Source organism: Scyliorhinus torazame, chromosome 5 (assembly GCF_047496885.1).
Source record: "Scyliorhinus torazame isolate Kashiwa2021f chromosome 5, sScyTor2.1, whole genome shotgun sequence".
Taxonomy (NCBI): domain Eukaryota; kingdom Metazoa; phylum Chordata; class Chondrichthyes; order Carcharhiniformes; family Scyliorhinidae; genus Scyliorhinus; species Scyliorhinus torazame.
This window is the reverse complement of record NC_092711.1, coordinates 126,915,925-126,943,469: the sequence shown is the minus strand read 5'-3', so window position 1 is coordinate 126,943,469 and position 27,545 is coordinate 126,915,925. Positions and strand designations below refer to the sequence as shown.

Below are 27,545 nucleotides of genomic sequence, written 5' to 3'. Positions count from 1 at the left end.
ATGGTGAGTGGGAAGCTTGAGGGGATGCTGGTGGTACTTGTGAATATATATGCACCAAACTGGGACAATGTGGAATTCATGAGGGTGTTGGGTAAGATCCTGGACCTAGAGTCGCATAAGCTGATCATGGGGGGCGGGGGACACTTCAATACGGTCATTGACCCAAGGTTGGACCGGTCGAGGTCAAGGACAGGGAGGGTGTCAGCAGTAGCAAAGGAACTAAAGGGGTCCATGGAGCAGATTGGGGAGGGGGGAGGGGGGGGGGTAGACCCATGGAGGTTCGGTTGGCCAAGAGTGAAGGAGTTTTCTTTTTTCTCCCATGTGCACAAAGCATATCCCGGATCAACTTTTTTATTCTGAGCATGGTTCTACTGGCGGGGTTGGTTGATACCGAATATTCGGCATTTGCTCTGTCAGACCATGCCCCACATTGGGTGGATTTATGGGTTTTGTGAGGGCCACGAAGAATCCAGCACGAGTTTTAAGGATACAAAGTAATAACATTTATTTACAATAACATATATATATAACAGCAGCAGCAACTTCCCTTGCTGCACACTCCTTCCTGCTGGTTCCAAACTGGCCAGCTTTATTTATACTTGGAGTTTACTAATGGTTTCTCCGCCCCCCCTCATTGGGGAAGCTCATATTCCCACAGGATTGTGGGATTGTCATTAGTCCCCAGCCAATGGTAAGCAGGCAGGTTATAACAGTGGGTGAGTAAGGAGAGAGGGCAGCGCCCGCAATGGAGGTTGGATGTGGGACTGTTAGCGGATGAGGGGGTGTGTGGGCGGGTGAGGGAGTCCATCCAGAACTATGTGGAAATAAATGACACAGAGGAAGTCGCGGCAGCAACGGTTTGGGAAGCGCTGAAGGCAGTGGTTAGGGGGAAGTTAATCTTGATCCGGGCCCATGGGGAAAAGGTGGAGCGAGCAGAGATGGATAGGTTGGTTGGGGAAATACTCCAGGTGGACAGGAGATATTTGGAGGCCCCGGAGGCGGGGTTATTGAAGGAGCGGCAGAGGCTACAGATGGAGTTTGGGCTGTTATCTGCAGGGAAGGCGGTGGAGCAACTGAGGAAGGCATTATATGAGTATGGTGAGAAGGCCAGTACGACGCTAGCGCATGAACTGAGGAAAAGGGAGGTGGCCAGGGAGATGGGAACAGTGAAGGACAGAGGTGGGAACGCGGTCTTGGACCCAGCAGGGGTGAACGGGGTGTTTAAGGAGTTTTATAGTAGGCTATATGAGCCGGAATCCCCAGCTGGGGGAGAGGGGATGAAGCAGTTCCTGGGTGAGTTCAAGTTCCTGAAGGTGGAGGAAGGACTGGTGGAGAGGTTGGGTGCCCCGATTGGAATTGAAGAAATAGTAGAGGAGCTGGAGGCCAGGCATCGGGGAAGGCTCCGGGACCGAACGGCTACCCAGTGGAATTTTATAAGAACTTCTCGGAGATGCTGGGCTCGCTGCTGGTGAGGGCATTTAATGAGGCAAGGGAGCGGGGTGCCCTTCCCCCAACAATGTTGCAGGCCTCCATTCTGAAACGGGAGAAGGACCCTGAGCTATGTGGGTCATATTGGCCAATCTCCCTATTGAATGTGGATGCCAAACTGTTGGCCAGAATATTGGCCTCAAGGATAGAGGACTGTGTCACTGAGGTGATCAGGGAAGACCAGACAGGGTTTGTGAACGGCCAATGCCAGAAGGCTCTTAAACGTTATTATGATGCCCTCGGAGGGGGGGTTGGTGGGGGGGGGGGGGGGGTGGGGTAGCGATGGACGCGAAGAAGGCCTTTGACCGGGTGGAGTGGAATTATTTGTGGGAGGTGTTGGGAAGGTTCTGGTTTGGGCAGGAATTCATTGATTGGGTTCGGCTGCTGTACCAGGCACCAGTAGCAAGCGTACGAACAAATCGGCTGATGTCAGGTTATTTTAAGCTGCACCGAGGGAGGAGGCAATGGTGTCCCCTCTCCCCGCTGTTGTTTGCTCTGGCCATAGAGCCATTGGCGATGGCGTTAAAGAGCATCTCAGAACTGTAAAGGGTTGGTCCGGGGGTGGGGGGGGGGGTGGGGGGGGGGGGGGTGCGTGGAACACAGGGTCTTGCTTTACGCTGGCAACCTGCTCCTGTATATTTCCGACCCGTCAAGGGGAGGTGGGGGAGATTATGCGGATCCTAGGGGAATTTGTCCGGTTTACGGGGTACAAATTGAATATGGGAAAAATGAGATGTTCGCGATCCAGACGAGGGGGCCGGAGAGGAGACTTGGAGAGCTGCCGTTTAGAATGGTGGGAGGGAGCTTCCGCTATCTTGAAATCCAGGTGGCACGGGAATGGGAGACATTACATAAGTTAAATCTGACCTGGCTAGTAGAGAAAATGAAAGAGGACTTCAGAAGGTGGGACAGGCGGGGAGGGTGCACACCATGAAAATGACGGTCCTCGCAAGATTTCTGTTTGCTTTCCAGTGCCTCCCCATCTTTATCCCAAGGGTCTTTTTTAAACGGTAAACAAGGTGATTTGGGGTTTTGTGTGGGCGGGTAAAACCCCACGAGTGAAGAAAGTGTTGCTGGAGCGTAGTCGAGGGGAGGCTGGGCTGGTGCTGCCGAACTTTAGCAACTACTACTGGGTGGTAAATATAGCCATGGTTAGGTAGTGGGGGAGGGTGTCGGTGTGGGAGCGAGTAGAGGTGGCATTGTGTAAGGACACAGGTCTGGGAGCATTGATAATGGCACCACTGCCGTTCTCGCCAGCCCGGTACTCCACAAGCCTGGTGGTTTTATTCATGGTTTACTTTTATTCATGGGAGATTTATTCATAGATGGGAGCTTCCCGTCTGAAGGATTTAGAGGAGAAATTTGAATTGCCATCAGGAAACGGATTCAGGTATCTGCAGGTATGGGATTTTTAGCGAAGGCAGGTTTCAACCTTTCCGCTCCTACCACCACGGGGGATACAGGACTGGGGAGGTTCTAGAATGGGGGTGGGAGAGGGAAAGGTATCGGATATCTACAAAGAACTCATGGAGTCGGAGGTAACTCGGATAGAGGAGCTAAAGGGCAAATGGGAAGAGGAGCTATGGGGAGAGATAGAGGCAGGTCTGTGGGTGGATGCCTTGAGCAGAGTCAATACGTCCTCCTCATGTGCCAGGCTCAGCCTGATGCAATTTAAGGTCATTCACCGGGCACACATTTAAAATTTGTTTTTAGAGTGCCCAATTTATTTTTTCCAATTAAGGGGCAATTTAGCGTGGCCAATCCACCTAGTCTGCACATCTTTGGGTTGTGGGAGCGAAACCCATGCAAACACGGGGAGAATGTGCAAAGTCCACACGGACAGTGACCCAGAGTTGGGATCGAACCTGGGACCTCATCGCCATGAGGCAGCAATGCAAACCACTGTGCCACTGTGCTGCCCCGTTCACCGGGCACACATGACGGTGGCCCGAATGGGCAGGTTTTTTGGGGTAGAGGACAGGTGTGCGCGGGGGGCCAGCAAATCATGTCCATATGTTCTGGGCATGCGCGAGACGTGGGGGATTCTGGCAGGGTTTTGCAGATGTAATGTCCACGGTACGATAAACACGGGTGGTGCCGAGTCCAGAGGTGGCAAACTTTGGAGTGCCGGGAGTCCAGGGGGCGAGAGAAGCTGATGTCTTGGCCTTTGCCTCCCTGGTAGCCCGGAGATGGATATTGCTAGTGTGGAGGGACTTGAAGCCCCCAAAATCAATATCAGGGTTAGCGACATGGTTAGGTTTCTCAGTCTTGAAAAAAATTAAGTTTGCCCTAAGAGGCTCAACGCTAGGGTTCGCCCGGAGGTGGCAGCCGTTTGTCGACTTTAGAGAAAATTAACTGTCAACAGAGGCAAAAAAACTTAAAGGGGAGGGCGGTAGTTAGGCTATTTTCTGTTGAGGGTCGGGGGGACTTTTTCGGGATGGAGGATTTATGCACGATGGTTTATGTTTGGATTTGCATTGTTTACTGTTGTTGTCACTTATTATAATAAAATTACAAAAAACTTTAATAAAATGCTTTTGTCTTTTTAAATCAGCATCGCCAAAACTAGATCATCTGCTCATTGTCACATTGCTGTTTGTGGCATCTTGCTTTGTGGAAATTGGCTGCTGCATTTCCCACAACAGGGACGACACTTCAGAAGCACTTTGGGACATGGTGGTTATGAAAGGCGCTACAGAAGTGAAAGTTTTAAATTGAAGATTGATGCTATCCGATCCTTAATTGATTTCAGACATCCCCAACTTATCATTTGATAAATTTGCTTTGGTTCAGACAAGAATTTCAACCAATGAAAGAAAAGGCAGAATTCTCTGGATAGTAAATTTAAAATGTTTATTAAAAGAAAAAGGTTTATTGAACAACTTGAAGACATAGATGTTTACAACTTCATGATCAGTCTGTAGAAGCGTAACCCTCCCTGGCTCCTTCTTTGACAGTAATTTCCTTGGAACTCGGCCTCAAGAGTTTTCAGTACTTGGCCAGCAAGGAAGACCTTTGGAACCTCGACTTTTACTCCCAAAGTAACCATTACCTCATGTCAGTGTTGGGCCTGTTGTAACATGACCATTGGTCAATTGGGCACCAGTTTAATTTAATTGGATCTTTAATTACTGACACCACCTTCTCTCATTACCTTTGACAGGAATACAATTGAACTGTTTCATACTATTCCTTTACCTGTTCTGTACAATTCCTTATTCATACAGTTTCAAATGTTGAGGCTAATCAGAGTTGGAAGGTCCCTCTTGCCGGTACATTTATCCTCATTGCACATTCTTTATATACAGAGCAATGAAGCTTTTACATTTTTACAACAAGTAAAACACAGACTTTTACTATAACTACTGATTTATTATTGTTTAATTAATTGTAACTCAAGGATCACTTCCTATTTAATCATGTGGCAGACTAGTAGCTAATTAATACAGTAATTTGTAATTAATACATTTGATTGATACAAGATACACTGGTTCTCTACTGAGTAGTACTACACTCCGTATGCTTCACCCGGTGTCTGTGTCTATGTTTTTACATTGTGTATTTGTTGTATGTCCTAGGTTTTTTTCATGTATGGAATGATCTTTTTGGACTGTACGCAGAACAATACTTTTCGCTGTACCTCGGTACACGTGACAATAAATCAAATCCAATCAAAGAGACAGTTTCTTACTCGTCTTCAGATTGAACAATGAGTCTTAAAAATTATTCATTCATGGGAGGTGGGGGTCACTGGCTGGGCCAGCATTTACTGCTCATTCCAATTGCCCTTGAACTGCGTGTCTTGTGAGGCTATTTCCGAGTGCACTTACAAATCAACCACAACATTGCTGTGGATCTGGAGTCACATGTAGGCCAGGCCATGGAAGGAGAGCAGATTTCCGAAAAGACATGAATTAACTAGGTGGGTTTTTACAACAATCCACAATGTCATCATTAGACTTTTCATTTGAGATTTTATTCAATTTCAATATCTGTCGTAGGCAGACTCGATCCCAGATCCCCAGAGCATTAACCTGGGTCTCTGGATTACTAGCCCAGTAACAATACCATTACACCACTGCCCAGCCCACATAGTCTTGGCACAATGTGAGGTCTTGTAAATTCTCAAAATTATAAAGTAATTTATTTTTTCAAACAAATTCTGATAGTTCTGCAGTTTCTGGAAACATTTTGGTTGGAAGTGTTATTTTTACAAACAAAGATCTAGTCTTTGCAATATAATTACCCAATACACCAATTCACTCATGATATTTAGTACAGAATAATCATTAATTTATTTATTGTTTTTTGCTATGAAATCAATACATAGTTAATATAGAAAAGGTTACATGGCTACAGGAAACCACATGTTAAGAATGTAAAAGGGCTTCCTTGACCTTGTTACTAATGACAGTGAATACACTATGAAAATAACAATTTTAAAACTAAAGTGTGATTACACATGCGTTCTTACAGCTTCCTACATTACAACAGTGAATATGTTTCAAAAGTACTCCATTGGCTTTAAAACACTTTAGGAGGCCCAGTGGTCGTGAGAGGTTTTATAGAAATGTACATTTGTTCTAATTGTACACAAACTAGGAAATATTACACTTGGTGTCCTCACCAGAATCATTGATAAAGATTGAGTCTTAATTTTGTGTAATAATGACAGTGTTGATGCCATTTTGAATACTCTGTGAAACTCCAGACACACCATATGCACAATTATTTGTTGTAAAACACAGTGAGTTGTTGTGATTTGGAATATATTGTCTATAAATGGTACTGGAATCTCATTGGACTGTAACTTCCAAAAGGGAAATTGTCGAACTATGGGATTAATTGGGTCACTGTAGAAAGAGCTGGCACGGGAAAAATTGACTAAATAGATTCCTCTGTGCTCTGGGAGCCTTGTGTACATGTAAAGAGAGTGGTAATGACCTGGAACCTACTGCCTATGAGGATAGGAGATGCAGAGATGACGGAAGGATTTCAATCGGAAATTGGACAGGTACTGCGAGAAATAAACCTACAGGGATTTGCGGATTGAACAGGGAAATGAACAGACTGACTTGCTCCACAGAGAGCCGACATGGTCTCAAAGGGCCCCATTCCCCACCCTCCAGATGCTGTGATCTCAGGAGAGAAATCCAGCTGCTCCAGTCACTCCAACTAACTGGAGTCCCTCATCTCTGGTGCCATTCTCGTAAATGTTCTTTGCACCCTCTCTTAAGAATTTCACATCTTTCCTGAAGTGTGGGGCCGATATAGGGTTCCATTCTAGATGGATAGAATTGAAAAGCACGGTGGAAATGTCCAACTTGTTTAGACTGATGGTTAGACTACACTGGGAGCACTGTCAACATTAGTGATCTCCATTTTGAAAAAGGAAATAGAGGCACTGGATAAGGTGCAACAAGGATTCATAATATACAGAACTGAGAACATTTAACACTCAGGAAAGGCTGGGGCTGCTTTTTTCTGGAAAAGAGAAGACTGATGGGTGACCTGATGGAAGTCTTTCAGTTTATGAAGGGATTCAATAATCCAATAGGAATTTCAGTAGAAACCCCTTTACCCAGCGAGTGGTGAGAATGTGGAACTCGTTATCACAGCGAGTGGTTGAGGTGAACAGCATCAACACATTAAACATCAAGCTAGATACATACACGAGGGAAAAAGGAATAGAAGGAAATGCTGATCGTGGGGGGGGGGGGGGGGGGGGGGATCTTTAGAGGGGTGGGTGGAGGCTCATGTGGAGCATAAATACTGACACAGACCATGGCTAACCTCAGCCGGTATGGGAATTTAACCTGTGCTGTTGGTGTCATTCAGCACGAACCAGCCATCCAGCCAACTGAGCTAACCGAGCCCCGTATAAATCTGTAATAATTCCATAAATATTAGTGATTGCGTGTCACCCACCACACTATTTAATGTACTTTCCCAGTGACCTCAGATAACTTGCCCCTCATACCCTAATAATTTTCTTCTGTGAGAAGCACCAAGATAAATTAAACAAAAGATCCATGTAACCACTACAGCCCATCTTCATGGCAATGTGGCATGATTTTGGGGGATTCCAAACAGAAATGGTAATGAAACATCTTCTAACCTCCAAACATACCCTTTTACTCTTTGATCCTTGTGAAATGTGAAACCAGATATTCGCAAGAAGGCTCAGAGAGAATCAGACCATTGGAGACGAAGCCATGAGACCGGCCAGTCCAGCAGAAAGAAACTCTCTGACCATCCCCATTGACCAACAGAATGAACAAAATGCAGTCCTGGATGTAATTGAGAACAGAAACAATAACAGCAGAATCCAATCTCTGTAATCAGTTGTGAACTTGTTGGGGTCTCAGGAAGTGCGATGAATTACAAAATCCCTTCGCACATTGAGAGCAGGTGAACGGCCTCTCCCCAGTATGAACTCCCTGGTGTGACTGCAGACAGCATAACCGAGTGAATCGCGTAAATAGAGGTAAACATCTTTGAGTTATGGGGGTGACACCCACGCAGACACTTGGAGAACGTGTCTCCACACGGACAGTGACCTGGGGCCAGGATTGAACACTGGTCCTCAGCTCCGCAAGACCGCAGTGCTAACCACTGTGTCACCTAATGATTTAGGAGGGAACAAAATGCAATATCTCCAAATTTGCAGATGACACAAGTTGTGTGGGAGGGTGAGCTATGAGGAGGTTGCAGAGATCCTTCAGTGTGATTTGGACAAGTTGAGTGAGTAGGCAAATTAATGGCAGATACAGTATAATTTGGAGAAATGCGAGGTTATCCAGTTTGGTAGCAAACGAGAAGGCAGGCTATTATCTGAATTGCCATAAATTAGGAGAGGGAAATGTGCAACGAGACCTGGGTATCCTCGTACACTTCACTGCAGGAAAGCATGCAGCTCCAGCAGGCGGTAAAGAAGGCAAATGATATGCCAGCCTTCATTGTGAGCAGATTCGAGTACAGGAGCAGGAATATCTTGCTGTCATTATACAGGGCCTTGGCGAGGCCATACCTGGAATATTATGAGCAGTTTTGGTCTCCTTATCTGAGGAAGGGTGTTCTTGCTCTCGAGGGAGTGCAGAGCAGGTTTACCAGACTGATTCCTGGGATGGTGGGACTGAGGTATGAGAGATTGAATCAGTTAGGATTGTATTAAAAGGTTAAGAGGTGACTTAATTGAGGCATACAAGATGATCAGAGGAATGGATAGGGTGGACAGTGAGAGCCTTTTTCCTCGGATGGTGATGTCTAGCATGAGGGGACATAGCTTTAAATTGAGGGGAGATAGATATAAGACAGACGTCAGAGGTAGGTTCTTTACTCAGAGGGTAGTAAGGGTGTGGAATGCCCTGACTGCAACAGTCGTGGACTCGCCAACACTAAGGGTATTCAAATGGTCATTGGATAGACATATGGACGATAAGGGAATAGTGTAAATGGGCTTTAGAGTGGTTTCACAGATCGGTGCAACATCGAGGGCTGAAGGGCCTGTACTGCACTGTAATGTTCTATGTTCCATTCGCTGCAGTTCAGAAGAATGGAGGGGGGGGGGGGGGGGGCGGGGGGATCTCATAGAAACCTATAATATTCTAACAGGACTTGACAGGGTAGATGCAGGAAAGATTTTCCCGATGATGGGAGTGTACAGAACCAGAGGTCGCAGTCTGAGGATACAGGGTAGACCATTGAGGACAGAGATGAGTAATTTCTTCAACCAGAGAGTGGTGAGCCTGTGGAATTTGTTACCACAGGAAATAGTTGAGGCCAATACATTGCATGTTTTCAGGAAACAGTTAGATATAGCACTTAGAGCGAAGGGAATCAAAGGATGTAGAGGGGAAATCGGGATTAAGCTATTAAATTAGATAAGCCATGATCATAATGAATGGCGGAGCAGGCGCAAAGGGCCAAATGGCCTCATCCTGCTCCTATTTTCTATGTCTCTATGTAATCCCTTCCCACACTGAGAGCAGGTGAATGGCTTCTTCCCAGTGTGAACTCGCTGGTGTGTCTGCAGGATAAGCTGGCACCCGTGATGCTGGAGATATTTGAGGAGGCGATAGGGAAGGGGGTGTTACCACAAACTTTGGGGCAGGCATCGGTTTCCCTGTTGCTTAAAAAGATAAGGGTCCGACAGAGTGTGGGTTGTTTAGGCCCATATCACTTTTAAACGTGAACGCAAAGGTATGAGCGAAGGTACTGGCAGGTAGGCAGGAGGAGTGCCTCCTGAAGGTGATAGGTGAAGATCAGATGGGGTTTGAGTGAGGGAGGCAGCTCTTTTCAAACGTTTAGAGGGTATTGAACGTGGTTATGGCACCGGCGGAGGGGAAGGAAACAGGTGGTTGTGGCAGTGGATGGCGAGAAAGCGTTTGACCAAGTAGAATGGGGACACATGATAGCAGTTCTGGAGCGGTTTGGGATTGGTCAACGATTTGTGGACTGGGTAAAGCTACTGTATAAGGAGCCGGGGCCAGTGTCCGCACAAAAACATCAGCACGAGAGACTTTTCTCTCCACCGTGGGACTAGGCAGGGATGTCCTATGTCCCCCACCCCCTGCTGTTTGCACTCACGATTGAGCCGTTGGCCATCGCAAAATCGCTGTTGGCCATCGCGGTAAGAGGTTTGGGGGTATGGAAAGGGACAGTGCGGGGGGGGGGGGGGGGTGAATAGAGCACAGGGTGCTCTTGTATGCCGATGACTTGTTATAATATGTGTCGGAACCGAGTGTGTCAAGAGCGGGAATGTTGGAGCTGCTTTGGGTGTTTGGGTCTTTCTCGGGGTACAAATTAAATCTAGACAAGAGTGAGTATTTTGTGGTGTTTCGGCCAGGGTGTGGGCAGGGGTGTGGGGGGGGGGGGGGGGGGGGGGCTGTCATTCCGTAGGGCAGGGGTTCACTTTAGATATCTGGGTGTGCAGGTTGTTCGGGATTGGAGGGGGAGGGTCACTGGAAGGTCGGTTAAAATGAACATGTTGCCGCGATTTCTGTTTATTTTCTAATGCCTGCTGATTTTCCTGCCAAAAGCATTTTTTGGAGAGTTTTAAGGAATAATTTCCTACAAGTGGAAACATCTTCTCCATGTCCACTCTACCCAGGCCTCGCAGTATCCTATAAGTTTTAATAAGATACCCCCATATCCTTCTAAACTCCTAACAAGTACAGACCCAGAATCCTCAACCGTTCCTCATGCGACAAGTTCTTCATTCCAGGGATCATTCTTGTAAACCTCTGGACCTTTTCCAAGGCCAACACATCCTTCCTTAGACACGGGGCCCAAAACTGCTCATAATACTCCAAATGGGGTCTGATCAGAGCCATATACAGCCTCAGAATTACATCCCTGGTCTTGTATTCTAGCCCTCTTGACATGAATACATTGCATTTGCCTTCCTAAATGCCGCCTGGACCTGCACATTAACCTTTAAAAAAAATTTAGAGTACAATTCATTTTTTCCAATTAAGGGGCAATTTAGCGTGGCCAATCCACCTAGCCTGCACATCTTTGGGTTGTGGGGGCGAAACCCAGACAAACACGGGGAGAATGTGCAAACTCCACACAGACAGTGACCCAGAGCCGGGATCGAACCTGGGACCTCGGCGCCGTGAGGATACAGTGCACTTGCACATTAACCTGAAGAGAATCATGAACAAGGACTCCCAAGTCCCTTTGTGCTTGTGATTTCCTCAGCATTTTCCCATTTAGAAAAGTCTATGCCTCCATTTCTCCTTCCAAAGTCCATAACCTCACACTTTTCCACATTGTATTCCATCTGCCACTTCTTTGCCCACTCTCCTAGCCTTGCTCAGCATTGTTTCTTTTTCTAATCACTTTAAATGAATGCCCTCGGTTTATAATCTTGCCCTAAATATGACTTGCTAGATCAAACGTCTATTGCAGATCCTTAGTTTTAATGTGGTCAAGTATCTTTCCATTTGAGAACTGTTCAATAAGGTTATTAGAATTATTTGTAGCTAGGGCAGAACGTGGAGCAGTGGTTAGCACTGGGACTACAGCGCTGAGGACCCGGGTTTGAATCCCGGCCCTGGGTCACTGTCCGTGTGGAGTTTGCACATTCTCCACGTGTCTGCATGGGTTTCACCCCCACAACCCAAAGATGTGCAGGTTCGGTGGATTGGCCAGGCTAAATTACCCCTTAATTGGAAAAAGTAATAATAACAATTGGATACTCTGAATTTCTTTTTTTTTTTTAAAAAAGATTATTTGTAGCTTCCCCACCAATCAGTTTTTTCCATTCTCCTGAAGTGACCTTATTTTTATCTGGAGTTAACTGAAGTGTGTTCCTAACCTCTCATTATCTAAAGTTCCATTTACCATTTTTCTGTTTACCTGACCCAGTCCATGGCTTCCTCCCTCATCGTTTAAAACACATCAGCAACTTTTGTGTAATCCTGGTGCATACATTTAAGTCTAAATTATTGATATATACCGGAAACTGTGGAGCCCCACTGGAAACAGACGTCAAGGCATCATTCAGTCCTGGAAGTGACTAACAGCAGCAACAACAGCTGAATCCAAACCCTGCTGTTGTCTGTGAACTTGCTGATGTCAGTGCAGGTTGTTTGACTGAGTGAATCTCCTCCCACACGCGGAGCAGTTAAACAGCCTCTCCCCAGTACCGCTCCCACATGTGAGCGACACAGTAGCCCAGTGGTTAGCACTGTTGCTTCACAGCTCCAGGGCCCCAGGTTTGATTCCAGGCTTAGGTCACTGGCTGTGCGGAGTCTGCGCATTGCCCCCAGTGTCTGCGTGGGTTTGCTCCGGGTGCTCTGGTTTCCTCCCACAGTCCAAAAATGTGCCGATTAGGTGGATTGGCCATGCTAAATTGCCCTCACTGTCCAAAAAGGTGAGGTGGGGTTATGGGTTAGGTTGGAGGTATGGGCTTAAGTAAGATGCTCTTTGCAAGGGCCGGTGCACTCGATGGGCCGAATGCCCTTCTGCACTGTAAATGCTATGATTCTGTTTCAGTGTGAGCTCGCTGGTGTTTCCGCAGACTTCATTTTCTTTTAAATCTCTTTTCACAGTCAGAACAGTTAAAAGGTTTCTGATCAATGTGAACAAGTTGGTTTGAAGTCAGGTGGGATGACCGAGTGAATTTCTTGTCACACACGGGGCAAGTGTACAGTCTCTGTCCAGTGTGAACTCGCTGGTGTTGCAGAAGCTGGGATGAACATGTGAATCTCTTCTCACACACGGAGCAGGTGAATGGCCTCTTTCCCCAGTGGGAGTGCGTTGGTGTTTCAGCAAATTGCTTTTCCTTTTAAAGCTCTTCTCACAGTCAGAACATTTAAAAGGTCTATGATCAGTATGAACAAGTTGGTGGCTCAGGAGGAGTGATAATCGAGTGAATCCCTTCCCACACGCGGAGCAGGTGAATGGCCTCTCCCCAGTGTGAGTGCGTTGATGTGACAGTAAATCCTTTCTGCTTTTAAAGCTCTTCTCACAGTCAGCACATTTAAACGGTCTCTGATCAGTATGAACAAGTTGGTGTCTCAGGAAGTGGAATGATCGAGTGAATCCCTTCCCACACACGGAGCAGGTGAATGGCCTCTCTCCAGTGTGAGTGCGTTGATGTGTCAGTAAATCCTTTCTACGTTTAAAGCTCTTTTCACAGTCAGCACATTTAAACGGTCTCTGGTCAGAGTGAATCTCATGGTGATTCCGGAGGTTTGACAAATCATTAAATCCCTTCCCACATTCCAAACAGGTGAATGGCCTCTCCCCAGTGTGAGTGCGTTGATGTGTCAGCAAATCCTTTCTGCTTTTAAAGCTCTTTCCACAGTCAGCACATTTAAAAGGTCTCTGGCCAGAGTGAACCTGATGGTGAGCCCGGAGGTTTGACGAAGCATTAAATCCCTTCCCACATTCCAAACAGGTGAATGGCCTCTCCCCAGTGTGAGTGCGTTGATGTAACAGTAAATAATTTCTGCTTTTAAAGCTCTTCTCACAGTCAGCACATTTAAAAGGTCTCTGATCAGTATGAACAAGTTGGTGGCTCAGGAGGTGGGATGACAGAGTGAATCCCTTCCCACACACGGAGCAGGTGAATGGCCTCTCCCCAGTGTGGGTGCGTTGATGTGTCAGTAAATCATTTCTGCTTTTAAAGCTTTTTTCACAGTCAGCACATTTAAATGGTCTCTGATCAGTGTGAACAAGTTGGTGTGTCAGGAGGTTTGATGACCGAGTGAATCCCTTCCCACACACCGAGCAGTTGAACGGCCTATCCCCAGTGTGAGTGCGTTGATGTGTCAGTAAATCCTTCCTGCGTTTAAAGCTCTTTTCACAGTCAGCACATTTAAACGGTCTCTGGTCAGAGTGAATCTGATGGTGAATCCGGAGGTTTGACAAATCATTAAATCCCTTCCCACATTCCAAACAGGTGAATGGCCTCTCCCCAGTGTGAGTGCGTTGATGTATCAGTAAATCCTTTCTGCTTTTAAAGCTCTTTCCACAGTCAGCACATTTAAAAGGTCTCTGATCAGTATGAACAAGTTGGTGTGTCAGGAGGTGGGATGACCGAGTGAATCCCTTCCCACACACGGGGCAGGTGAATGGCCTCTCCCCAGTGTGAGTGCGTTGATGTGTCAGTAAATCATTTCTGCTTTTAAAGCTCTTCTCACAGTCAGCACATTTAAAAGGTCTCTGATCAGTATGAACAAGTTGGTGTGTCAGGAGGTTTGATGACCGAGTGAATCCCTTCCCACACACCGAGCAGGTGAACGGCCTTTCCCCGGTGTGAATACGTCGATGAGTTTCCAATTCAGACGGGTAATTGAATCCCATCCCACAGTCCCCACATTTCCACGGTTTCATCATCGTTATCGACAAGTTATCAGGTGCAGGTGGGATGCAGATTTGAGGTCACTATCAGATCAGCCGTGATGTTATTAAATGGTATAACAGGCTCACGGGGCTGAATGTCCAATTGCTGCTTCTTGATTCCTATGGTGCGAATGTCATGTTTCTCCAACTTGGATCATCAGTTGAAGCCTGAGTACGGTGTCTCCCTGATATAAATGCTGCAATTGAATTTCATGCTGTGTGATTGGACAAACATTTCTCGTTCCACGTTGAAAGACCGGTCCTGATGAATCAAGTGACTCTGTCAGATCTCGACATGATGTTTGCATCTGCAAATATTCTGTAAAAGGAGATTACATTGAAAAACTGTGAATATATAAGACACAAACAGGCCATTCTGTCACACGTTCTGCTGCTGTCCATATGCAGCACACATCTCTGACTGTCACACCTATTAAATCTCGGCCTTTCAGCTGATTTTCGATTCCATTTTCTTTTTTTTTTAAGAATATTTTATTGAAAATTTTTGGTCAACCATCACAGTACATTGTGTATCCTTTACTTAATAATATAACAGTATAAATAACAATGACCTGTTTTATAAACATAGAATAAATAATATATAACAAAAACGAAAACTAAAACTAAATGGCAACTGCCGTGTCTCAGATAAACACTCTCCAAAAATATGGTTTAACAATCCAATATACAATTATTTATAGCAACGACCTATACATATTATACATATATATTAATAACCCTGAGACTCCTTCTGGTTCCTCCCCCCCCCCCCCCCCCCCCCTCCCCTACTCCCTGGGCTGCTGCTGCTGCCTTCTTCTTTTCCATTCCCTCTATCTTTCTGTGAGGTATTCGACGAACGGTTGCCACCGCCTGGTGAACCCTTGAGCCGATCCACTTAGGACGAACTTAATCCGTTCCAGCTTTATAAACCCTGCCATGTCATTTATCCAGGTCTCCACCCCCGGGGGCTTGGCTTCTTTCCACGTTAGCAATATCCTTCGCCGGGCTACTAGGGACGCAAAGGCCAAAACATCGGCCTCTCTCGCCTCCTGCACTCCCGGCTCTTGTGCAACCCCAAATATAGCCAACCCCCAGCTTGGTTCGACCTGGACCCCCACTACTTTCGAAAGCACCTTTGTCACCCCCACCCAGAACCCCTGTAGTGCCGGACATGACCAGAACATGTGGGTGTGATTCGCTGGGCTTCTCGAGCATCTCGCACACCTATCCTCTACCCCAAAAAATTTACTGAGCCGTGCTCCAGTCATATGCGCCCTGTGTAACACCTTAAATTGAATCAGGCTTAGCCTGGCACACGAGGATGATGAGTTTACCCTACTTAGGGCATCCGCCCACAGCCCCTCCTCAATCTCCTCCCCCAGCTCTTCTTCCCATTTCCCTTTCAGCTCATCTACCATAATCTCCCCCTCGTCCCTCATTTCCCTATATATATCTGACACCTTACCGTCCCCCACCCATGTCTTTGAGATTACTCTGTCGTTTACCTCATGCGTCGGGAGCTGCGGGAATTCCCTCACCTGCTGCCTCGCAAAAGCCCTCAGTTGCATATACCGGAATGCATTCCCTTGGGGCAACCCATATTTCTCGGTCAGCGCTCCCAGACTTGCGAACTTCCCATCCACAAACAGATCTTTCAGTTGCGTTACTCCTGCTCTTTGCCATATTCCAAATCCCCCATCCATTCTCCCCGGGGCAAACCTATGGTTGTTTCTTATCGGGGACCCCACCAAGGCTCCCGTCTTTCCCCTATGCCGTCTCCACTGTCCCCAAATTTTCAAAGTCACCACCACCACCGGGCTTGTGGTGTATTTCTTCGGTGAGAACGGCAATGGGGCCGTCACCATAGCTTGTAGGCTAGTCCCCCTACAGGACGCCCTCTCCAATCTCTTCCACGCTGCTCCCTCCTCTTCCCCCATCCACTTACTCACCATTGAGATATTGGCGGCCCAGTAGTACTCACTTAGGCTCGGTAGTGCCAGCAACCCCCTATCCCTACTACGCTGTAAGAATCCCTTGCTCACTCTCGGGGTCTTCCCGGCCCACACAAAACTCATGATACTCTTTTCGATCCTTTTGAAAAAAGCCTTCGTGATCACCACCGGGAGGCACTGAAACACAAAGAGGAATCTCGGGAGGACTACCATTTTAACTGCCTGCACCCTCCCTGCCAGTGACAGGGATACCATGTCCCATCTCTTGAAGTCCTCCTCCATTTGTTCCACCAATCGCGTTAACTTTAACCTATGCAATGTACCCCCAATTCTTGGCTATCTGGATCCCCAAGTAACGAAAGTCCCTTGTTACCTTCCTCAGCGGAAAGTCCTCTATTTCTCTGCTCTGCTCCCCTGGATGCACCACAAAAAACTCACTTTTCCCCATGTTCAGTTTATATCCTGAGAATTCTCCAAACTCCCGAAGTGTCCGCATTATCTCTGGCATCCCCTCCGCCGGGTCCACTACATATAACAAATCATCCGCATACAGAGATACCCGGTGTTCTTCTCCTCCTCTAAGTACTCCCCTCCACTTCTTGGCACCCCTCAATGCTATTGCCAGGGGCTCAATCGCCAGTGCAAACAGTGATGGGGACAGAGGGCATCCCTGCCTTGTCCCTCTATGGAGCCGAAAGTATGCAGATCCCCGTCCATTCGTGACCACACCCGCCACTGGGGCCCTATACAACAGCTGCACCCATCCAACATACTCATCTCCAAAACCAAATCTCCTCAGCACCTCCCACAAATAATCCCACTCCACTCTATCAAATGCTTTCTCGGCATCCATCGCCACCACTATCTCCGCTTCCCCCTCTGGTGGGGGCATCATCATTACCCCTAGCAGCCTCCGTATATTCGTATTCAGCTGTCTCCCCTTCACAAACCCAGTTTGGTCCTCATGGACCACCCTCGGGACACAATCCTCTATCCTCATTGCCATTACCTTGGCCAGGATCTTGGCATCTACATTCAGGAGGGAAATAGGCCTATAGGACCCGCATTGCAGCGGGTCTTTTTCCTTCTTTAGGAGAAGCGATATCGTTGCCTCAGACATAGTCGGGGGCAGCTGTCCCCTTTCCTTTGCCTCATTAAAGGTCCTCATCAGTAGCGGGGCGAGCAAGTCCACATATTTCCTGTAAAATTCAACTGGGAATCCATCCGGTCCCGGAGCCTTCCCGCCTGCATGCTCCTAATTCCTTTCACTACTTCCTCTATTTCAATCTGTGCTCCCAGTCCCACCCTTTCCTGCTCCTCCACCTTGGGAAATTCCAGCCGGTCCAGAAAGCCCATCATTCTCTCCCTCCCATCCGGGGGTTGAGCTTCGTATAATTTTTTATAAAATTGAACACTCCATTCATTCTCTCCGCTCCCCGCTCCATCTCTCCTTCCTCATCCCTCACTCCCCCTATTTCCCTCGCTGCTCCCCTTTTCCTCAATTGGTGGGCCAGCAACCTGCTTGCCTTCTCCCCATATTCGTACTGTACACCCTGTGCCTTCCTCCACTGTGCCTCTGCAGTACCCGTTGTCAGCAAGTCAAATTCTACGTGTAGCCTTTGCCTTTCCCTGTACAGTCCCTCCTCCGGTGCCTCCGCATATTGCCTGTCCACCCTCAGAAGTTCTTGCAGCAACCGCTCCCGTTCCCTTCGATTCCATTTTCTCTCATGTGCTTGTCCCGTTTCCTTTTGAAAACATCTCAGCACTTTCCTCAACTCCTTTCCATGGTAATGAGATGCACATTTTGAACTTGTAATCAATAATTTTGTCTGTATTGTCCCCTTGGATTCATTCGTAACTGTCTTGTAATTACGACTTGTTTTTTGATGGTCACACTCTCACATCGCCCCTCTCCAAACTGATAATTTAAAAGATTTACAGCAGGTCACTGCTTAATTTGTTGTTGTCGATAGAAAAAAGGCCCCACTCCAATTAATCTTTCCTGAGAGCTGTAATCTCTCATGTTACAAAAGTCATCATTATCAATGCAGGATAGAATTCGCAAAGAGACAAACCTTTCTGTTGGGTTCAGTTTGTGTGCAAATTCTACAATTCTAACTCCCTGTTAAAGGAGTTTACAAAAGCCATCACTGTCAGACTAGGATAGAATTTCTTAACAGATAATTCTAGTTTCTCTGGAACATTTTTTCCTCTCTTGTTCCCCCAAAGCTGTCAATCCCAATCCCACACACTCTCCCTCCTCCCTGGGCTGAAATCCAAACCCATCTCACCATCTCTTTCCTGCACTGCCAGTTTTCTCCATCGCTCTCCTCTGCCTGGGTTCAGTTCTCCAGCTCCTGTCTGCAGACTGACAATAAAATCAATGGGTCTTATTGGGGGTTTGGGGCCTCCAGCGGGTATTTGTGAATCCTTCCCGCCCACCTGCCAGGGTCTCCTTCTTTGCCAGGGATGAGAGTCCTCATTGATTTGAGTGCAAAGTGTAAGCTCTTATTTCTTGTCCCCCTCCCCCATCCTCTGATGTGAACCATCCTCCAGTGGCTGAAGCAGGTTGGGACCCGTTAACCTGGGCCTGTTCCCGGGAGGGAGAAGCCCCGCAGCTGCAAACCAGGGAGCTGACAATGATGGTGAAGGGTTTGCTCCAGCTCACAATGCCCGGTACTGATTGACGGCAGGATCGGACCAATAGGAAGCGGGGGCGGAGCTGGAAGACCGAAGATGAGCATTTGGTCCTCCAGCCAATCAGACTGAATGGGAGGCGGAGCAAAGCCGGGCCTCTCGCTCCCTTCGCAAGCGCCCGGCCACCCGGGCCTGCCTCGGGGAAAAGCCCGAGCAGCTTTCGCCGGTTCAGCTGCTGTATCCGAGCTTCGTATTCGGAGCTTGGGGCCTGCGCAGGGTGTTTATGAAGCCTCCAGACCCATCCGCTGGTTCCATCCCTCCCTGATGACTCACCCACCGAATTTGACCGGCTGAGGATTTCCACCCGACCGCCTGAATCCTGAGTTGTCATCGGTTCTGCGCATGCTCCATCTTACGTGGAGACCGGGCTCAGCCCCGCCCCTCATTCACTCCGATTGGTTGGAGGACCCGCTGTCACCACTCGGTCCTCCAGGTCCACCCCTCTCCCCCTATTGGTCCAGAGGGGCATTGTGAGCTGGAGCATGCGCAGTGCCGATGCTGGACGCGGCCGGGAGGTTTCACTGAAACCCGGTGGAGGCTCCAAACCCCAATAAGAAGTTTCCGGGCCCGGGTTTGCATCGAGCGGCGGGACAGCTGCGGCCTGCTCCCGGTGACAGGCCTGAGTTAACGGCCGTCTTTATAGAGGCTGCAAACCCGCAGGGGGCAAAACATCAGAGATAGAGTTTGTTGTGAAACCAATGGGATTTTGTAAAACAGGAGGTCAGGGTTACAGTCAACAACAACAACTTATATTTATATAACACCTTTAACATCATAAATCATCCCAGTCAACTTCACAGGAACATTATAAAACAAAGTGAGACACCCAGACACAAAAGGAGATTTAGGGCAGGTGACCAAAAACTTGGTCAAAGAGGTGAGTTTGAAAGAGTCTGAAAGGAGGCGAGTGAGGTGGAGACGGGGAGGTTTCGGGAGGGAATTCAGTGCTTGGGGCCGAGGGAACTGAAAACCATGGCGGAGTAATTAGAATCGGGGGTGTACAAGAGTCCAGGATCAGAGCTGTGCAGATATCTCAGGGGGTTGTGGGGCTGGAGGAGATACAGACACAGGGAGAGACGAGGCCATGGAGGGATTTGAAAACAAGGGTGAGAATTGACTGGGAGTGAATACAAGTCTCGGAGCACAGGGATCATAGGGGGAAGGAACTTGCTGTGAATTAAGACATGGGTAGCAGACCTTTGGATGGCTTTATGTTTACAGAGGTAGAATGTGGGAGAGCAGCCAGGTGTGTAATGGAATTGTAAAATCGGGAGGTGATGATGGTAAATTGCCATAGTATCTAAAAAAGCTAGGTGGGGTTACGAGGATAGGTGGAGGTGTGGACTGTTGGGGTGCTCTTTCCAAGAGCCAGTGCCGAGTAGATGGGCCGAATGGCCTCCTTCTGCAGTGTCAACACGCCATCGATGAAGGCGAACATCTTGCCAAGGCCATCCCCACTAATTTCCTTCAAACAACTGCGCAACCTCAGACCATTGATTGCAACAAACTACCCAGCGTTCAGGAGAACAGCGACCATGACACCACACAACCCTGCCTGGTAACCTCTGCAAGATGTGCCAGATCATCAACATGGGTACCACCATTACACGTGAGAACACCAGTCAACCAAGTATGCGGTATATTCTTGTGCGACCCGGCCAACGTTATCTACCTCATATGCTGCAGCAAAGGATGTCCCGAGGCGTGGTACATTTCCTATGGGTACCACGATTTTGCTTCATTGAATTTTTCTACATATAGGACATAGAACAGACAGTGCAGAAGGAGGCCATTCGGTCCGCACTTTGTTTTTTCATGTATGGAACGATTTGTCTGGACTGTACGCAGAACAATACTTTTCGCTGTACCTCGGTACATGTGAAAATAAACCAATCCAATCAATGAGACAGTTTCTTACTCGTCTTCAAATTGAACAATGAGCAGCCTTAAAAATTATTCATTCATGGGAGGTGGGCGTCACTGGCTGGGCCAGCATTTACTGCTCATTCCAATTACCCTTGAACTGCGAGTCTTGTGAGGCTATTTCAGAGGGCACTTACAAATCAACTACAACATTGCTGTGGATCTGGAGTCACGTATAGGCCAGGCCACATAAGGAGAGCAGATTTCCTGAAGGACATTAGTGAACCAGATGAGTTTTTTCAACAATCAAGAATGTTATCATCAGACTTTTAATTTGATACTGTCATTCAATTTCACCATGTGTCATAGGCAGATTCGATCCCAGATCCCCAGAGCATTAACCTGGGTCTCTGGATTACTCGCACAGTAACAATACCATTCCTCCAATGCCTAGCCCACATAGTCTTGGCAGAATATGATGTCTAGTGTTGTGTTCTGTGATCTGTTCTTGCAATGACTCTACAGAATTGCTGGTGACTTAGCCAGAATGATGATTTATTGATGTGCACGTGGTTAGTAAATTATCAGAATGGTATACAGACCAAGTTATCACAGAGTTAGATTCAACACTCTTGGAACTACCCTTATGTGCAATTGGCCTCGTGCACGTTTTACAACCTTCTGCTGGAGCTGGATGTCACCTGACTGATGCCACCTACTGGTGGGAGGTCACACTGCTGAGTACATGTAATATTATGTACAGGCTTATCACCGCATCTCATAACTTCTCAAAATTATCGAGTAATTTATTTTTTCAAACAAAGTCTGATATCTCTGCAGTTTCTGGAAATATGTTGGTTGATCGTGTTATTTTTGAAAATAAAGATCGAGTATTTACAATATAATTACCTAATACACCAATTCACTAATCATAATCAATGTTCACTACTGAATAATCATGAATATAATTATTGTTTTTTTGCTATGAAATCAATACATAGGTAATATAGAAAAGGTACAGAAGGTGAAATGGCTGCAGGAAGCCACATGCTAGAGGTATAAAAGGGCTTGCTTGACCTTGTGAATACACTGTGAAAATTACAATGTTATAACTAAATGTGATTACACATGCGTACTTACAGTTTCCTACATTACAACAGTGAATATGTTTCAAAAGTACTCCATTGGCTTTAAAACACTTTAGGAGGTCCAGTGGTAGTGAGAGGTTTGATAGAAATGTACATTTATTCTAATTGTCTGCAAACTAAGATATATTACACTTGGTGTCCTCACCAGAATCATTGATAAAGACTGAGTCTTAATTTTGTTTAAAACAATGGCGTTGACACAGTTTGAATACTCTCTGAACATCCAGACACACCATAAGCAGTTCGAGGAGTATCACCCTATTGAGGTAGTATGGGTTGAAGTCAGAAATAGGAAAGGAGCAGTCACCTTGTTAGGAGTTTTCTATAGGCCCCCCAATAGTAACAGAGATGTGGAGGAACAGATTGGGAAACAGATTTTGGAAAGGTGCAGAAGTCATAGGGTAGTAGTCATGGGCGACTTTAACTTCCCAAATATTGAGTGGAAACTCTTTAGATCAAATAGTTTGGATGGGGTGGTGTTTGTGCAGTGTGTCCAGGAAGCTTTTCTAACACAGTATGTAGATTGTCCGACCAGAGGAGGGGCAATATTGGATTTAGTACTGGGTAATGAACCAGGGCAAGTGATAGATTTGTTAGTGGGGGAGCATTTCTGTGACTTTCACTTTAGTAATGGAGAGGGATAGGTACGTGCAACAGGGCAAGGTTTACAATTGGGGGAAGGGTAAATACGATGTTGTCAGACAAGAATTGAAGTGCATAAGTTGGGAACATAGGCTGGCAGGGAAGGACACAAGTGAAATGTGGAACTTGTTCAAGGAACAGGTGCTACGTGTCCTTGATATGTATGTCCCTGTCAGGCAGGGAAGAGATGGTCGAGTGAGGGAACCATGGTTGACAAGAGAGGTTGGATGTCTTGTTAAGAGGAAAAAGGTGACTTATGTAAGGCTGAGGAAACAAGGTTCAGACAGGGCATTGGAGGAATACAAGAGAGCCAGGAGGGAACTGAAGGAAGGGATTAGGAGAGCTAAGAGAGGGCATGAACAATCTTTGGCGGGTAGGATCAAGGAAAACCCGAAGGCCTTTTACACATATGTGAGAAATATGAGAATGACTAGAGCGAGGGTAGGTCCGATCAAGGACAGTAGCGGGAGATTGTGTATTGAGTCTGAAGAGATAGGAGAGGTCTTGAATGAGTATTTTTCTTCTGTATTTACAAATGAGAGGGATGATATTGTTGGAGAGGACAGTGTGAAACAGATTGGTAAGCTCGAGGAAATACTTGTCAGGAAGGAAGATGTGTTGGGCATTTTGAAAAACTTGAGGATAGACAAGTCCCCCGGGCCTGACGGGATATATCCAAGGATTCTATGGGAAGCAAGAGATGAAATTGCAGAGCCGTTGGCAATGATCTTTTCGTCCTCACTGTCAACAGGGGTGGTACCAGGGGATTGGAGAGTGGCGAATGTCGTGCCCCTGTTCAAAAAAGGAACTAGGGATAACCCTGGGAATTACAGGCCAGTTAGTCTTACTTCGGTGGTAGGCAAAGTAATGGAAAGGGTACTGAAGGATAGGATTTCTGAGCATCTGGAAAGACACTGCTTGTTTAGGGATAGTCAACACGGATTTGTGAGGGGTAGGTCTTGCCTTACAAATCTTATTGAATTCTTTGAGGAGGTGACCAAGCATGTGGATGAAGGTAAAGCAGTGGATGTAGTGTACATGGATTTTAGTAAGGCATTTGATAAAGTTCCCCATGGTAGGCTTATGCAGAAAGTAAGGAGGCATGGGATAGTGGGAAATTTGGCCAGTTGGATAACGAACTGGCTAACCGATAGAAGTCAGAGAGTGGTGGTGGATGGCAAATATTCAGCCTGGATCCCAGTTACCAGTGGCGTACCGCAGGGATCAGTTCTGGGTCCTCTGCTGTTTGTGATTTTCATTAATGACTTGGATGAGGGAGTTGAAGGGTGGGTCAGTAAATTTGCAGACGATACGAAGATTGGTGGAGTTGTGGATAGTAAGGAGGGCTGTTGTTGGCTGCAAAGAGACATAGATAGGATGCAGAGCTGGGCTGAGAAGTGGCAGATGGAGTTTAACCCTGAAAAGTGTGAGGTTGTCCATTTTGGAAGGACAAATATGAATGCGGAATACAGGGTTAACGGTAGAGTTCTTGGTAATGTGGAGGAGCAGAGAGATCTTGGGGTCTATGTTCATACATCTTTAAAAGTTGCCACTCAAGTGGATAGAGCTGTGAAGAAGGCCTATGGTGTGCTCGCGTTCATTAACAGAGGGATTGAATTTAAGAGCCGTGAGGTGATGATGCAGCTGTACAAAACTTTGGTAAGGCCACATTTGGAGTACTGTGTACAGTTCTGGTCGCCTCATTTTAGGAAGGATGTGGAAGCTCTGGAAAAGGTGCAAAGAAGATTTACCAGGATGTTGCCTGGAATGGAGAGTAGGTCTTACGAGGAAAGGTTGAGGGTGCTAGGCCTTTTCTCATTAGAGCGGAGAAGGATGAGGGGCGACTTGATAGAGGTTTATAAGATGATCAGGGGAATAGATAGAGTAGACAGTCAGAGACTTTTTCCCCGGGTGGAACACACCATTACAAGGGGACATAAATTTAAGGTGAAAGGTGGAAGATATAGGAGGGATATCAGAGGTAGGTTCTTTACCCAGAGAGTAGTGGGGGCATGGAATGCACTGCCTGTGGAAGTAGTTGAGTCGGAAACATTAGGGACCGTCAAGCAGCTATTGGATAGGTACATGGATGACGGTAAAATGATATAGTGTAGATTTATTTGTTCTTAAGGGCAGCACGGTAGCATTGTGGATAGCGCAATTGCTTCACAGCTCCATGGTCCCAGGTTCGATTCCGGCTTGGGTCATTGTCTGTGTGGAGTCTGCACGTCCTCCCCGTGTCTGCGTGGGTTTCCTCCGGGTGCTCCAGTTTCCTCCCACAGTCCAAAGATGTGCGGGTTAGGTGAATTGGCCAATGATAAATTGCCCTTAATGTCCAAATTGCCCTTGGTGTTGGGTGGAGGTGTTGAGTTTGGGTATGGTGCTCTTTCCAGCAGCCGGTGCAGACTCAAGGGGCTGAATGGCCTCCTTCTGCACTGTAAATTCAATGATAATCTATGATTAATCTAGGACAAAGGTTCGGCACAACATAGTGGGCCGAAGGGCCTGTTCTGTGCTGTATTTTCTATGTTCTATGTTCTATAAGCACAATTATTTGTTGTAAAACACAGCGAGTTGTTGTGATTTGGAACACAGTCTGTAAATGGTGGTCGAGCCTCATTGGACTGTCATTTGATATATTCCAAAAAAGAAAACAAAATAGTCGCACTCTGGGATTAAATGGTTCGCTGTACAAAGAGCTGGCACGGGGAAAATGGGCCAAATAGACTCCTCTGTGCTCTAGGAGCTTTATGTCCATGTAAAACGGGCGGTAACAACCTCAAACCTACTGCCTATGAGGGTAGGAGATGCAGAGACGACAGAAGGATTTCAATCGGAAATTGGACAGACACTGAGAGAAATAAACCTGCACAGATTTGGGGTTAGAACGGGGCAATGGACAGACTGACTTGCTCCACAGAGAGCCGACATGGTCTCAAAGGGCTGAATGGCCCTATTCCCCACCCTCCAGATGCTGTGATCTCAGGAGAGAAATTCAGCTGCTCCAGTCACTCCAACTGACTTATTATAATTTATATAAATGATTTGGATGAAGGTACTGAAGGTTCTGTTGCTATATTTGCTGATAACACAAAGATAAGTGGGACAGTAAATTGTGAGGAATGCAAGACGGTACAGTATCGATAGGTTAAGTGAGTGGGCAAACACCTGGCAAATGGAGTATAATGTGGGAAAATGTGATAATGCCCATTTTGCTAGGAAGAATAAAACAGGCAGATTATTCAAATGGTGAGAGACTTTTAGAGCTCTGAGATACAGAGGGACCGAGGTGTTATCGTGCATTAATCACAAAAGGCTAGCATGCAGGTACAGCAAATAGGAACGCTAATAGAATGTTATTTATCGTGAGAGGAATTGAATACAAACTGGGAGGTAATGCTTCAGTTATACAGGGCATTGGTGAGACTGCACGTGGAGCACAGGGCACAGGGTATTTGTTTTTAAAAATTGCAGTTAAAGGGCAATTTACCGTGGCCAGTCCACATACCCTGCACATCTTTGGCCAAAAGAGAAAATGCTGGAAAATCTCAGCAGGTCTGGCAGCATCTGTAGGGAGAGAAAAGAGCTGCACATGTGGGAGCGAGACCCACGCAGACACGGGGAGAATGTGCAAACTTCACACAGCCAGATCTCCTTATTTAAGAAAGGATGTAAGTGTGTTGGAGGCCATTCAGAGAAGGTTTACTTGATTAATACCTGGAATTAACAGGTTGTCTTATGAGGAAAGGCTGGATAGGCCAGGCTTGTATCCTCTGCAGTAAGGGTAAGGGAAGAGTGAGGGGTGACTTCATTGAAGCATATAAGACTCTGAAGGGCCTTGACAAAACTGGGTGTGTGGAGGATGTTTCCTCTAGTCAGAGACTCTGGAACTCGGGGTCCCTGTTTAACAATAAGGGATCACCCGGTTAGGGCAAAGATGAGGAGAATTATTTTTCTCCCAGAGGGACATGAGTCTTTGGAAATCTTGGGTAGTCGATGCAGAGTCACTAAATATTTTTCAGACAGAGGTAGATAAAGTTTTTTTATAAGCAATGGGCTGAAAGGTGATGGTGGTGGGCGGCAATGAGCAGAAGTGGTTCCAGTCGGGTCAGGCACGATGGTATTGAATGGTGCAGCAGGATCAAGTGGCCGAGTGGCTGCCTCCTGCTGCAAACTCATTTAACACCCTGCTCCGCCCCATCTCCTCCTATTGGTCCGTGCTACAGTCAATCATTGCCAGGGCATTGTGGTGCAGTGATTAGCACTGCTGCCTACGGCGCTGAGGACCCAGGTTCGATCCCGGCCCCAGGTCACTAGCCGTGTGGAGTTTGCACATTCTCCCTGTATCTGCGTGGGTCTCACACCCACAACCTGTAGATGTGCAGGATAGTGGGATTGGCCACGCTAAATTGCCCCTTAATTGGAAAAAAAATAATTGGGTACTCAAAATTTATTAAGAAAAAAAGAAAATGGGGCTTCCCATTCTATCTGTTTCAGGAGAGTGCGGAATCTTTACTGTCCAATTAAACACTCACATCATCCGGTATTTTTAGATCAGAGACAGAAATACACATTGGTTTGGGGGAAACTCTCATATCTCCCGTTTTCAGGCACTTTGTTTTGAACGATAACAAATGAAATTAAATGAATGAAATGAAAATTGCTTATTGTCACGAGTAGGCTTCAATGAAGTTACTGTGAAAAGCCTCTAATCGCCACATTATGACGCCTGTTCGGGGAGGCTGGTGCGGGAATTGAACCGTGCTGCTGGCCTGTCTTGGTCTGCTTTAAAAGCCAGCGATTTAGCCCAGTGTGCTGGGATGCAGTCAAATATTTTAAAAACAGAATCTTTAGTTTCAATGCTCACCGCGCTGCTTGATTGTAAAAGGGTGAAGCA

The 27,545-nt window shown here is 46.7% G+C and overlaps 2 protein-coding genes across 4 annotated transcripts in view; one reads left to right on the top strand and one right to left on the bottom strand.

The window, feature by feature from the left end:
• LOC140421848 (uncharacterized) overlaps positions 1–27,545 on the top strand; it is an 88,318-nt gene that overhangs the window by 37,597 nt on the left and 23,176 nt on the right. The window lies entirely within an intron of this gene.
• LOC140421788 (uncharacterized) lies at positions 4,328–19,329 on the bottom strand. Of its 3 annotated transcripts, none has more exons than XM_072506637.1 (2): positions 19,273–19,329; positions 4,328–14,665 (listed from the first exon to the last, which is right to left on the bottom strand). In XM_072506637.1, the coding sequence occupies exon 2, from the start codon at positions 14,338–14,340 to the stop codon at positions 12,598–12,600; it is 1,743 nt and encodes a 580-aa protein (XP_072362738.1). In that variant the 5' UTR covers positions 14,341–14,665; positions 19,273–19,329; the 3' UTR covers positions 4,328–12,597. The 3 variants fall into 3 exon arrangements, with proteins under 3 accessions (XP_072362738.1, XP_072362737.1, XP_072362739.1); XM_072506636.1 differs by having other exon boundaries at positions 19,269–19,322; XM_072506638.1 differs by lacking the exon at positions 19,273–19,329 and adding an exon at positions 18,590–19,251.